This window comes from Mixophyes fleayi, chromosome 11 (assembly GCF_038048845.1).
Source record: "Mixophyes fleayi isolate aMixFle1 chromosome 11, aMixFle1.hap1, whole genome shotgun sequence".
NCBI lineage: Eukaryota > Metazoa > Chordata > Amphibia > Anura > Limnodynastidae > Mixophyes > Mixophyes fleayi.
The window spans coordinates 90,127,380-90,140,036 of NC_134412.1; the positions used below are offsets into that span (position 1 = coordinate 90,127,380).

The following is a 12,657-nucleotide window of genomic DNA, read 5'->3' on the forward strand; positions in this document are numbered from 1 at the left end:
TATATATATATATATATAGTGCTTTTTTTGTCATAGAACTCACGGAACTGAGTTCCGGCACCTTTTTCAACGGACATTCCAAGTTTTTAAAGTAACTTTTGAACATTTGATGTTTGGTCCATGTGGACTTGAATCACCCTGTCGAGCGTAGCAGGTCGGCGGCAAAATCATTAAACCGCTGTGTGTCCAGTCCGATGCATGCGTACTTCGCCCGTGCTGGTTGTGATGGCACTGCTCGGCTTGTGGTGCTGTTCAGCTTGTGATTGGTCGTGTGCTGAGAGCTTACTGTGGACGGTGACCGTTGTTTCGTTACACAACTGATATGTGTGGTTCAGCACGGTGGCTCAGTGGTTAGCACTTCTGCCTCACAGCGCTGGGGTCATGAGTTCAATTCCCAACCATGGCCTTATCTGTGAGGAGTTTGTATGTTATCCCCATGTTTGTGTGGGTTTCCTCCGGGTGCTCCGGTTTCCTCCCACACTCCAAAAAACATACTAGTAGGTTAATTGGCTGCTATTAAATTGACCCTAGTGTGTGTGTGTGTTAGGGAATTTAGACTGTAAGCTCCCATGTGGCAAGGACTGATGTGAGTGAGTTCTCTGTACAGCGCTGCGGAATTAGTGGTGCTATATAAATAAATGGCGATGATGTGTGTAGTGATTGACTACATAATGAGTTCCGGCACCTTTTCTCTTACAAAAAAAAGCACTGTATATGTGTGTGTAAAAAAAAAATATATATATGTTTGCGTTATTTCTGCACTAGTTTTACCCAGTACCATTTGCATTACTGTTTTCCAAATTAAGGCAAGAAATGTACTACTTAGTTATCACACAGCATACAAAGCATTGTTTATTGAGGTGGGGGCTTATTGTGAAACGTGTTGTGTTGTCACTACTGAGCACATAGTAACACACAGGAGCAGCAGGAAGCTCAGACACCCGCCCAGCTCACTCTTTGTCTGGGAGTATATAGGCCAAAACAGGCGGTTTCACGACCGCGCATGCGCACTGGTCCGCCGCAGACTTGGCCTCTACCACTTTCTTTCACCCAGGGGGTGTTCTTCTCGCTTCGACTCTCCTTTACCTGCCTTTTAAAGAAAACAACATAGAACTCCTACACTATCAGTTGTTGATGATCGATTTTAATTGACGAGCAAAGCTATTATGTGCAGCAGAAAGGATAAATAAAGCCAGCCGTCTCGGGTTGAATATCACGCGCACCCCTCCGCTCGGGAAGTGGTAGGGCGCAGCCGTTGATGAGCGGCTGAGGAGAAGACGCGGGCGCCATTTTGTGACGGACAGTGTGAGGTGTTGTTGGTAAAGCCGGGGGTGATAGAGTTGAGCTTGTCGGTGGTCCGCGGTCTGACGTCCGTTCTTGAAGCGTTTTGGTTCTTCCTGTCCACTGTATCCTGGAGCAAGTGAGTGTTCTACCGCTCGACGTTATGTGGAGCCCGCAAGGCCTGACTCGGACGGGTGCATCAACGGTAGGCCTAGGTCTAGGCCTCTGTTCTGTTTAGCTTATAGGCCCCCCCCTTATGTATAGGGATTGGGTTACAGCTCGGTACACCGTACTGGGCGCTGCGGGGAGCGTTCACTTCGTTCTTCCCTCTGTAGTCCGTAACTAGACCAGGAGCTGGCGGCACGTGGCTGTGAGGCTGCCGCGGAACTACAACTCCCGGCATGCACTGCGAGCCTTATGCAGAGCGTTTACCCCCAACTCTGTTTAAAACCTTTCTATTAATGTCATGCATCCTCCAAAGTTGGTTTTATGGGCCTGATTCATTAAGGATCTGAAATGAAGAAGTTTCTTACTTCAGTCTACTGGACAAAACCATGTTAGAATGTAAGGGGGCAAACTAGTATTCTGTTTTGCACATAAGTTAAATACTGACTGTTTTTTCATGTAGCACACAAATATCAACTTTAAATTTCAGTGTACAACTAAGCTATCAAGTATTTGTGTGTTACATGAAAAAACAGGCAGTATTTAACTTATGTGCAAAACAGAACACTAATTTGCACCCCTTTGCAATGTAACATGGTTTTGTCCAGGAGACTGAAATAAGATACCTCTTAATTTAAGATCCTTAATGGATCAGGCCCTATGTCTCTGGTACTCGAGGTGGACTATGATCTCACAGAAGAGGAATCGACATAGTACTTTGGGGAATATTAGGTGGTAAAGTCGATGATGACTTTACGGCAGATTTGAGAACTTTGGGTAGCTAGAGTTTTATCTCTGCAACATGCAATTCTTTTTGTACAGGGAAAGTAAGGTCTAAACTTTTATTAATCTTTGGGAAGTTAAGGAGGGTGTATCTTCTGTTCTGTGTAGGCTATTTGTGACCTATTTATGCACTTCCTGCTGTAGATGTGATAATCCATTTATGGACAGTACCTAATGGTAACACTTATGATGGTTGCATATACTTAGTAGTAAGCCCTATTTGCATGAATGGAGAGCTGTATATTTAAACTCTTGATTTGAAATTGTTCTCATTCTAAACAGTACAGGAATCATAAGAAATAACTTGCACGATTTGTTACTAATGAGCCATATCTTGTTTTCTAACTTCCCACCCTTAGTTTGCAGCTATGGAGATGGAATATATTCGTGTGGCGGAGGATGAGAACGAGGAGCCGATGGAGATTCCATCTGAGGATGATGGTACAGTCCTACTGTCAACTGTAACTGCGCAGTTCCCTGGTGCCTGTGGCCTTAGATACAGGAATCCAGTGAATCAATGTATGCGTGGAGTTAGACTGGTCGAAGGAATTCTCCATGCGCCAGAGACTGGATGGGGCAATCTAGTTTATGTTGTAAACTACCCAAAAGGTGAGGACTGGTTATGCAATACCTTGTACAAAATCAGTAGGCTTATGGGTTTCCTAACCTACCCACTAATGCATGACTATTCAGAATGCCTATAAATACTGTATGCTTTAATGTGGAAACTTGTGCAATCAGGCTTTTTAGTACAGTCCCGCTTGTTTGGTACAACTCATGACTTTAACTCCTACTATAGCACAAGAGTGGTTATTGCCATCTGGCTAACAAACTTCAAGCTCAAATGTTAGAGCCCATTCCTCTGTACTTTTAAGCCACATTGGCATCAGTCGCAGCAACAGTTTTTAAAACTTGCATGACTACCATCCATAAGCTGAAATATGTAAATACTACACACCTAGATATCTAAATGATCAGTTTGGAGAAAGATGATTTTGTATATCATGTTGTCCTTAAAGTTTTTTTCCCATATTGACCTGAATGCACACCTGGTCATGTGAGTGGTCCTACACAGTACAACGTGATTCTGTTTAATCACATACTGTGGTTATATTTATGGTATATTGCTATATAAAAGTTCCTTTAATTAGCAGGGTACAAGTAGTTGTCGACTCTTCCCAATAGTTACTGAAAGGCTCCCGCATCAACTTACCACATATCTGAATGTTCTGTTGGCACTGGTGCTTGCAACTATGTTTTTTATTGAATGCCATTTTGATATTTGCCGTTTCTACATGATGTGCTGCTTAGAATAAGTCTTTCTAACATTGATAATGATTAACCTAATGGTTGCTCTTGTCACTCTGGGAGCAGCTATATATGGCTGAGCACCATGATGTGGAGCCTTAATTTTCTATTAATGTATTAAAACTTTTTTTAACTTTTTTTTTACACTCATTAGATAACAAAAGAAAGATGGATGAAACTGACGCTTCTTCTGCTGTTAAAATAAAGCGTGCTGTAACTAAAACCTCTGATCTCATCGTGCTGGGGCTTCCTTGGAAAACAACTGAGCAGGATCTGAAGGATTATTTCAGCACATTTGGAGAAGTCATTATGGTCCAGGTACTGCTATTTATCTAATGTGTGCAGGCAACTACTGTAAAACCGTTCTAGATTATACAATCTGCAGCTCTAAACACTTCAATTGGCATCACTTCATGCTTTACTTATTTATTTGCAGGTTAAAAAAGATGCCAAGACAGGACATTCCAAAGGCTTTGGATTTGTGCGCTTTACGGACTATGAAACACAAGTGAAAGTGATGTCCCAGCGCCACATGATAGATGGGAGATGGTGTGACTGTAAACTACCAAATTCCAAGGTACATTCATCTACACGTATATTATGTTAAAATTATGTGTTATGGAGATTTAGATTCTAAATGTTAGAATCTTTTAACAGTACAGTTTGAGATTTGTAAAGAATAACATGCTTGTTTAAAAGTTAAAGTACCAACATTAAATTGTTTAGGACAACAAAACTTATTTGCATTGTATCAGTGGCTCTATTGCTTAGATATACATTATATAATTGGAGTGTTTAAATGTCTGCCATGTTTTGACTCCTCTGCAGCAGGCTGCTGTGTTAGGGGGGAGGTGCTTCCCTAAGTGGAGCAATGACTTAGAACACTTTGCAGAAATGTATGGTGTGTATTGGTTAATGAAACGGGGGCAGTGATGTTGCAACAATTCAAATTGCTATGGAATTTTTAAAACTGGTTAATCTGCCAGTTTAGTGTCTCCATAAGATATTCGCATATGTAAAAAAAAAAATTGTAACTTTTTTAGTTTCTTAAAGATAAAGCAGAGACTCTAGCTGCAGTGTCTTGCAATGGGGTTCAATCTGTTTATTGAGGAAACACCTCCCCCTTCACTATTGGTTTTATTGCCATTATCTTGTGTTTCAGAAGCTTGTCAGAACAGGTGTGTAACTGGATGTTTAAATGTAACATACTGAAACTAAATGCATACCTTTTGAATTTATAATCCTGCAACATCTCTAATTATGCCTTAATTACATACTAACAGACTGACACAGCAGTTAGTCCACCTGTTGCCCAGAAACCCAGCTCTGTATTAACTGATCAACTGTTTAGTGTGTTAGTAATACATAGGATATGTTTTGACAGCTCAGTGTAACCATTTCTGTGAATGAGACTACATAGGTGGCATTAATAAAACTTGCAGTTAAGCTATTGCTAATTGAAGGGTGTCTTCACTTTAATGATCCTCCCTTCCCATTAATGATATGCTGGTACAGTTCTCTGGTAACACCACCATTTGCTGTATTTAGATAGGTGCTGGGATCTCGGATCAACTTCAGTGCTGTTCTGCTCTCCACATAGTAGACCCGATGCAGCAGTTCTAGTTGAAAACCATTCTGCCCCCTGGGTTCAACTACCATGACGTGGAGAGCCAAGCTAGGGGAGGTTCTAAATGGCTAACGATGGCTTATATTTCTATAACAAAGCTGTGTTTATGTTTAGTGGCCTGTTAAGCTAGTGCTTATGTTGGTACCAGTCAATGTTAAACAATCCCATTACCAATTCCTGTTTAAAGAGAACATTGCAGCTAGCTGTAAAATGCAGTTCATTTTAGAAGTAAATATGCCTTCACACTAGTGTACCTGTCATCTCTCCATAGTGGAGTCGGCCACTCTGTGGACTGAGCCAGTATTCATGAGCATGCAGTTTCACTAGGAATGGGCAATATACCAGTATTATAGTAATACCGCGGTAATAAAAAAAATAATGGTAAGGCGATATGGCTATCTTTGTATTACCGCAGTATTACTGGACTGCAGAGCCGCAGCTTTTTTTAGCGTCGCAGTCGTCCCGTGATGTAATGATGCCGCGACACTGCTTTAGAGAGGAGTCGCATTCTCAAGTGGAGGTAAGAAAACTGCTGGAAAGGGGGTGTGGGATGGAGTCATGTTAGAGTTTTTATTTTTGTTGTACATCTTTTCTTTCTACTAAATTGATAGTATGATGTATCACAAATTAACACATATTCCACAATGACTATCGCCCAAGCCTACTAGGATTCAGTGATGTCTTAATACCTTTAACTTATAAGCTGCATACTCATGAATGTATAGTTGTATTTTAACCACTGCACTAACTGTGGCTTTCTCTAAAACAGCAAAGCCCTGACGAACCAATGCGCAGCCGGAAGGTGTTTGTTGGCCGTTGCACGGAGGACATGACCATAGAAGAGCTTCGTCAATTCTTCACGCAATACGGAGAGGTTGTGGATGTGTTTATCCCAAAGCCATTCAGAGCGTTTGCCTTTGTAACGTTTGCTGATGACCAGGTAAGTCTGGCTTTAAAACTTCTATTGTGGAGCTTTTAGTAGTGGATATGCAGGCTGTACTACAGTTGGTGTGGCACTCTGTTGCGTGTTACATTGGTGAATCTTGTGTTATCCAGCCACTTCACAATTCTGTAGTTAAATACCTCTGCCAAACAAGTTGATCAAAGATACCTTGTTGGCATTAATAAGAACTCTAGTTCGTTTATACAGAATATATATAACAAGGGTTCATGTTTCTGCTAGGGTGTTCCCATGAACCTTACAAGTGAGCTGAGCTGGACATGCATAGATTAGCAGTTTGCTGGCTTAGTAATCTGGTTGTGGACTTGTAATGCCTTTTTACAGTGTCCCTTTTTTTGTATATTACAGGTGGCACAATCACTCTGTGGAGAAGATCTCATCATCAAAGGAGTCAGTGTCCATGTATCTACAGCAGAACCCAAACAAAATAGTAATAGGATCCCTTTAGAGAGAGGTGGGAGGTTCCCAGGAGCGAACTTTGGGAGTCAGGGGTATCCTGGCAACAGGCCAAACAGTGGTGGACTTGGTAATAACCAGCCTAGTAACATGGGGGGAGGCGGTGGTGGAGGAGGTATGAATTTTGGGGCATTTAGCATTAACCCAGCAATGATGGCTGCTGCTCAAGCAGCTTTACAGAGCAGCTGGGGCATGATGGGTATGCTTGCTAGTCAGCAGAACCAGCCAGGGCCACAAGCTAGCAACCAGGGCCAAGGAAACCAGCCAAGAGATCAGTCACAGGGCTTTGGTTCAGCAAGTAACTCCTACGGCTCGAACTCTGGGGCTATAGGCTGGGGTTCTCCAAATGCTGGGTCTGGTACTGGGTTCAATGGGGGTTTCAGCTCAAGCATGGAATCAAAGTCCTCTGGCTGGGGCATGTAGATGTTATAGGTTTATTATATGTATTGGGTGACTGGGTAAATAAACATTTCCTAATTTTATGGTAAGTACATTGTAAAATAAATTTGCAAAAACTTTCCCAAGGTTTTCTTCAAGCCTGCAGTTGGTTCAGCTGTATATCCTCTATGAAGGAACATAGGTGAAACGGGCAAAGGCATGTAATGTGTTGTAGTCTTTGAACTCAAGCTGCATGTTGAAGAAAACCACTTGCCATCAGTTTATTGTAACCCAATTATTAATTTAAACTTGTTTTTGTTTTTTCTTGATTGTAAAAGAATCACATCTTGTTTAGCACAGTCTTCCTTCCCTTATTGTGTTCACTGCTTCAACAACTGATCTCTGCTCCTCACCTTTGTCTCTGGGACCTGGCACTTGTAAGCAGTTCTGTAAATATCCTGCCCTGGATCACACCTACATATATTTCCCATCAAGAAATCTTCTGCTGCACAGTGATTCTTAAGACGGTGGGTGATCCATTTTTATCCACTATATTTCGTGGAACTCGTACCAGCGCTTTTTGAACGCACGGCTGTGAGGTGGAACCAGAAGGCTGTTTGAACTGTGGGATTGGTGGTACCAAGGAATGAGAGGCTTGGGTATGAGCGAGAACCAGAGCAGAGCGCGTGACCTGGTGGTGCATTATGGGAATATTTTTTTTAAAAGTTGGCGATGTGTCTCAATCCAGTGGCCATGGTGAGCGTGTGCAGAGAGCAGTGGGAGCCAGTAACGTACGAATGTTTCTTGCATTCAAAGGACTTGTTCATATGGAAGACTGGGTCTTTTTCTGCCTAAAAGACACAATTGTTTGAAATTGGTTTGTGTAAAAACGTTTCCCCTCTCCTTAAAATGTCTACTGCTGTGAATGCTGTATGAGGTGTGCATTCTTTTCTGTTAATGACAATGTGAGTCCTTGTGAAATGCATTTGATGCTGTTGGGGGTGGGTGGTGAACGCTCTGGAGTGAACTGAAATGCTCCTGTTTCTAGAGTGTTGGGACTGTTTTGGTTTGTAAGTAATAACAAGAATGCTGTTTGCTGCAGTCATGTGTTCTGTGTTTGGATGCTTTTTACAAGACCTGTCAATGTAGGATTCTTAAATAAAACAATTTAAATAAGGTGTCTATTTTCTTAAGATTAACTATATTAAACTGTTTGATCAATCTATAGCAAATCAATGATCTGTTCTGTCCTCACCCATTGGCTCTTGCCATGTTCAGTGTGCGCAACGGATTACTTCCCCTACGTCTTTCAAAGTGTAGGTATGGTGTTCTGTTTCCTATACCTGAGGCTTTATCAAACTTTCCACCAGATGTCTCTCAACCAACGTATAAAAAAAAAGATGTACAAAATCCTCCAAATGCTGGTGGTCAACTATTCCTCATGTATGTGTATGAGCATATTAAACTAGCATTACTCACATGACTAATAAGATCACAAACCATTTCTGTAATATCATTTTCTTATATCCCCAAATCCATTTGTTTTCTGGTCTCCTAGTCCTCAGACTCCAATAATGATGCTAGCTAAAGTAATAGAAAAATGGAAGTTTTTAGTGTTAATTTTTACAGAATTACTCACTAAACATTTAAAAAAAAACAAACAAACAAAACATGCCATCTCCCCACAAAGGTGGAGATTGTACCCTAGCAAACATGGTCCTCACAATAACAGTAAGACGGTCAGTCCTGAGGGGGAGAGAACCTAGAAGATGGTCACAGATATCAGGTGACCCTATAATTTTGCAGAATGTAATTTGTTTGAGTGGTGCACAATATAAAAAATTTATTGGTGCTCTTTGGATTATATTTGTGTGCACATATCTCTGGCAGCTTACATTATATGGATTAAGTCACATCTAATGAAGTATTAAAAACAAGGCTTTATCCAGATTACCTTGAGTAGATGATGGAATACAGTAATATATAGGTGGATGATCCTTGGAACCAGGTAGTCCGTGGCTCTTGGCAGAAAAAAATTCTACTCATAGATAAGTATCAGGTCTGTTCTCTTATTTACAAAGCTGAAAGATGTCATTTTATTCTGAAAGTTAATGCAGTGATAACTAATCTCTCAGCAAAACCATACTATTCCACTGGAGGATGAAGGCCCCTTAAAAGACTCCATGGGTAGAAAGATGGAAAAGTGTTTTCAGAGATTGCAGTTAAATCTGGAATAGCTGCAGCATCTTTCTAGAGACCTTAGTTCTGTAGGAAGCTCTGTATAAGTATTTCCAAGACAATATTAACAGTTTTTATTGAGAAGTATGGAAACTATGAAAGGATATGGATAAATGTTTTCATAAACTCCAGGACTCCAGTCTCCCCAGTGCAAAAACAAACATTAATTAACAGTTTACATTAATTTCTGGGAAAAATGTAATTTTACAAGTATCGGTCAAAGAGACAAGTTTATACCAAACCTTTTCTGGTACAAAAGCAGGTGTGAGACAGGGGAATGCTGGACTTACAAAGTATGAACAGATTTATTCAAGTAAATCACTTTTGTATGGAGAGTGTGAGCTCCACTATCAAAGCAAAAGAGGTTGCATCCCATCGTTCGCTAATATTTTGTGTTCTAGGTCACCACTTTTAATTCATGTTTTCCAGAAGAAATATATCAAAGATGAAAGTATAAAGTAATAATTTTCCTAGTGAATCATGGGTCATAAATGGGTAGAAGAGTCGCCTAATGCAATGACAGTAATAACAGACCTAGACCGGAGACGTAGGACCAACACTTTTCAACAGACTCCGAGGTGAATGTAAGACATTCAACCAAAGGAAAACACATGAATCCACAAAAAAAATCTCAGCCCAGCTTTCCATGGGTTTTACGTTACTAGGTGGATGATTCATAAGTTCGTAGCGCATATCAGAAGCAAAAAGCTTAGTTCAGCAACTTTATTAAAAGCATTTATGGTGAGTGATTTTATAAAGGAGCTCTACTGGGAGATCAAGCTAACAGTAAGGCAGGGTTATGATAGCTTGGTGAGATAATACAATGTCGTTAAGAGAAAGGTATATAAGCTGCAGTATACTCCTCTTGCTCTGCACTTGGAGTTCCCGGATAAGGAAATATTTGCCAAAGTATTCATAAAGCCCTGTGTCAGATTATTGTCCCAGGGATGTTATAAAAATACATTATGCAGATTCAGTCGGCCCTCTAATCCTAAAGTCGAAATTGGTCACAGTTACCACTCACGGAGGCTCTCTGCAGGCAGCCTCTAGCTGTGGTTTTATCTGATGTAGAGGCTTAAGCTGGGTACACAGTACAGAATTTTCCACCAACTTTTTATGCCGATCGATTTTACATGCGATCGATGGTCTGATTGCTCAGTCCATGGACTGCATATACACTAGCCTTGTTTAAGATGATAAAGGGAATACCGGACGTCTCTTTAGTGACTTTTTACAGCCATGTTGTCGTGAGCAATGATTGCCCAGGTCGAGGAAGTATCGCAGGATTGTCGTGGATCGGTCCGAAGTTTATATACACTACAGAACGGAAATGAGATTGGAACGAAAATATTAAACGGTAGGACCAACCAAATGAGGCGACACTCGTCCATTTGGGCAGACTATTGACCATCGTGTCGCTACACACACTGACCCGACTTTTGAACGAGCGGTCATATGTCGGCTGATTGAGACGATTATTGGACGAAAACCGTGTAGATGTACCCAGCTTTACATGTTGGCTAAGTGATTTGCATTAACGGAGAGGCTTAGTACTACCATGAGTGGGACTTTGGATGGTCAAGTTGGTCCTGGTTTTCCACCATGTTACAGTTCCCAATTTTCCAAGTTAATGGGTTTTTTTCAGAAGCAATGACTATCGTGTTATTGTTAGAAAATATAAGACCGTATGCTCTTAACAAATTTATACAAAGATGCAAGAAAAAGTTAATGTCTTAGTAGAGCAGTGAATAATACCTGGCAAATAATAATTAAATATTTATTCCCTTTCTACATGTCCTATGGAATTTTTTTACCTTTTGTTTAAGGAAATCATGCCTCTGATCACAGGACAATTGATGTTGCTTTGCTCTTTCAGTAAGGCCATTAAACCACGTTTAGATCATACCATTTGTGAATAATAGCAAGACCAGTAGCCCTAAAAATGTTCCTTAAGTCGGACCATACCCCTGTTGAGAACACCACCTCCAATGCTTTCAGAACTCTATCGACGCTTCAAAGAATCTTTATTTTCTGACCAAACTTATTTCTACTACAATTAACAAGCTAGATTTTTTTTTATCACCACAGAGGATTTACAAGTGTCAACATTATTGGCTGCACTTAAGGCAGTGCTCCTTAATGTCTGCTCCCAAAGGAAGAATTACAGCTTACAGGAGACAGTCCTGTTTATTAAACTCTCATTGGAGAAACTGCATAAAAGATCTACTGGTCAGTTGAGAGTAAATTTAATTAGTAAAGGGCAAACTGAATAAAGAGGGAGAACATTAAGGTGTTCTATGCAAGTTGTTTGGATGCACGCTGGCATTACTAGGGGCAGCACAGTGGCCTAGTGGTTAGCACGTTTGCCTCACAGCACTGGGGTCATGAGTTCGATTCCCGACCATGGCCTTATCTGTGTGGAGTTTGTATGTTCTCCCTGTGTTTGCGTGGGTTTCCTCCAGGTGCTCCGGTTTCCTCCCACACTCCAAAAAAAAACATACTAGTATGGTAATTGGCTGCAATCAAAAAATTGACCCTAGTCTCTCCCTCTCTGTCTGTCTGTCTCTGTGTGTGAGTGTGTGTCTATAGTAGGGAATTTAGACTGTAAGCTCCAATGGGGCAGGGACTGATGTGAATGAGTTCTCTGTACAGCACTGCGGAATTAGTGGCGCTATATAAATAAATGATGATGATGATGATGTTTATGCTAGATGTCACTTGGTCCACCCTTTTTAAATTGTAGGTCGTGTCTACCCGCTAATCCTCTGGACATGTTAACTTTCATATGTTGTGGAAAAATGCTACTGTTCCTAAACCTAATTACATTTTTGCAGGTATTCATCTCTCAAAAGACTCACAGAATATTAAATGCCTCGATCACATCAAGCGAGTCAGTGGATGCTATAAAGGTTGTGAAGGTAGATAAAATAACTGCTCTTTTCTTTTGTTGACGTGTGTGCGATCACACACTAATAATTATAGGCGCACTGCTATCAACAAAACAGATATAACCATCTTTTCCTAAAACTTCACGAGGTATTTAGCCCTATTACTTGCCTATTACTGATCCACCTTGATCAAAGGGGATTTTTACCTGGTCGCCAGCATCTGGTACATATAGATAGAGCAAATTCTGGCAAGACCCATCTATTTGTCCTACTATGTACAGATATTGAAAAACCATTTGAGACTGACAGATGGCCATACCTTTCTGATGTTTTAACTAAAGTAAAGTTTTTCTATAATGCATAAATCTCTGTATTCTTAGAGGAACTTACCAAGGTTGTCCCTCACCACCCCTGTTGTCTACATTGGCTATGGTAAGCGTTTAAATGGCAATACACAAATCTAGATATTGTGGTTTTTCCAACAGCCCAATTGGAATATGAAACGAGTGCCTATGCTGCTGATCTAGCACCTACTATTATGAACCCCATAATGGGTGAAAAGAATTTATATT

General features: G+C 40.7%; 1 protein-coding gene across 3 annotated transcripts; it reads left to right on the forward strand.

Annotated features, from left to right (window-relative positions):
• Window positions 1–1,262: 1,262 nt before the first annotated feature.
• TARDBP (TAR DNA binding protein) lies at window positions 1,263–8,135 on the forward strand. Of its 3 annotated transcripts, none has more exons than XM_075190187.1 (7): window positions 1,263–1,486; window positions 2,589–2,838; window positions 3,692–3,855; window positions 3,974–4,114; window positions 5,580–5,684; window positions 5,934–6,104; window positions 6,474–8,135. In XM_075190187.1, the coding sequence occupies exons 1-7, from the start codon at window positions 1,445–1,447 to the stop codon at window positions 7,002–7,004; spliced, it is 1,404 nt and encodes a 467-aa protein (XP_075046288.1). In that variant the 5' UTR covers window positions 1,263–1,444; the 3' UTR covers window positions 7,005–8,135. The 3 variants fall into 3 exon arrangements, with proteins under 3 accessions (XP_075046288.1, XP_075046289.1, XP_075046290.1); XM_075190188.1 differs by having other exon boundaries at window positions 1,270–1,420; XM_075190189.1 differs by lacking the exon at window positions 5,580–5,684 and having other exon boundaries at window positions 1,273–1,486.
• The last annotated feature ends 4,522 nt before the right edge of the window (window positions 8,136–12,657 follow it).

Bases quoted from the DNA above. Each gene is read 5' to 3' on its own strand.
- TARDBP (XM_075190187.1), top strand. From the start codon at position 1,445: ATGTGGAGCCCGCAAGGCCTGACTCGGACGGGTGCATCAACG. The intron at 5,685-5,933 runs GTAAGAAAACTG...TCTCTAAAACAG, and splicing joins AGTCGCATTCTCAAGTGGAG to CAAAGCCCTGACGAACCAAT. The intron at 6,105-6,473 runs GTAAGTCTGGCT...TGTATATTACAG, and splicing joins TAACGTTTGCTGATGACCAG to GTGGCACAATCACTCTGTGG.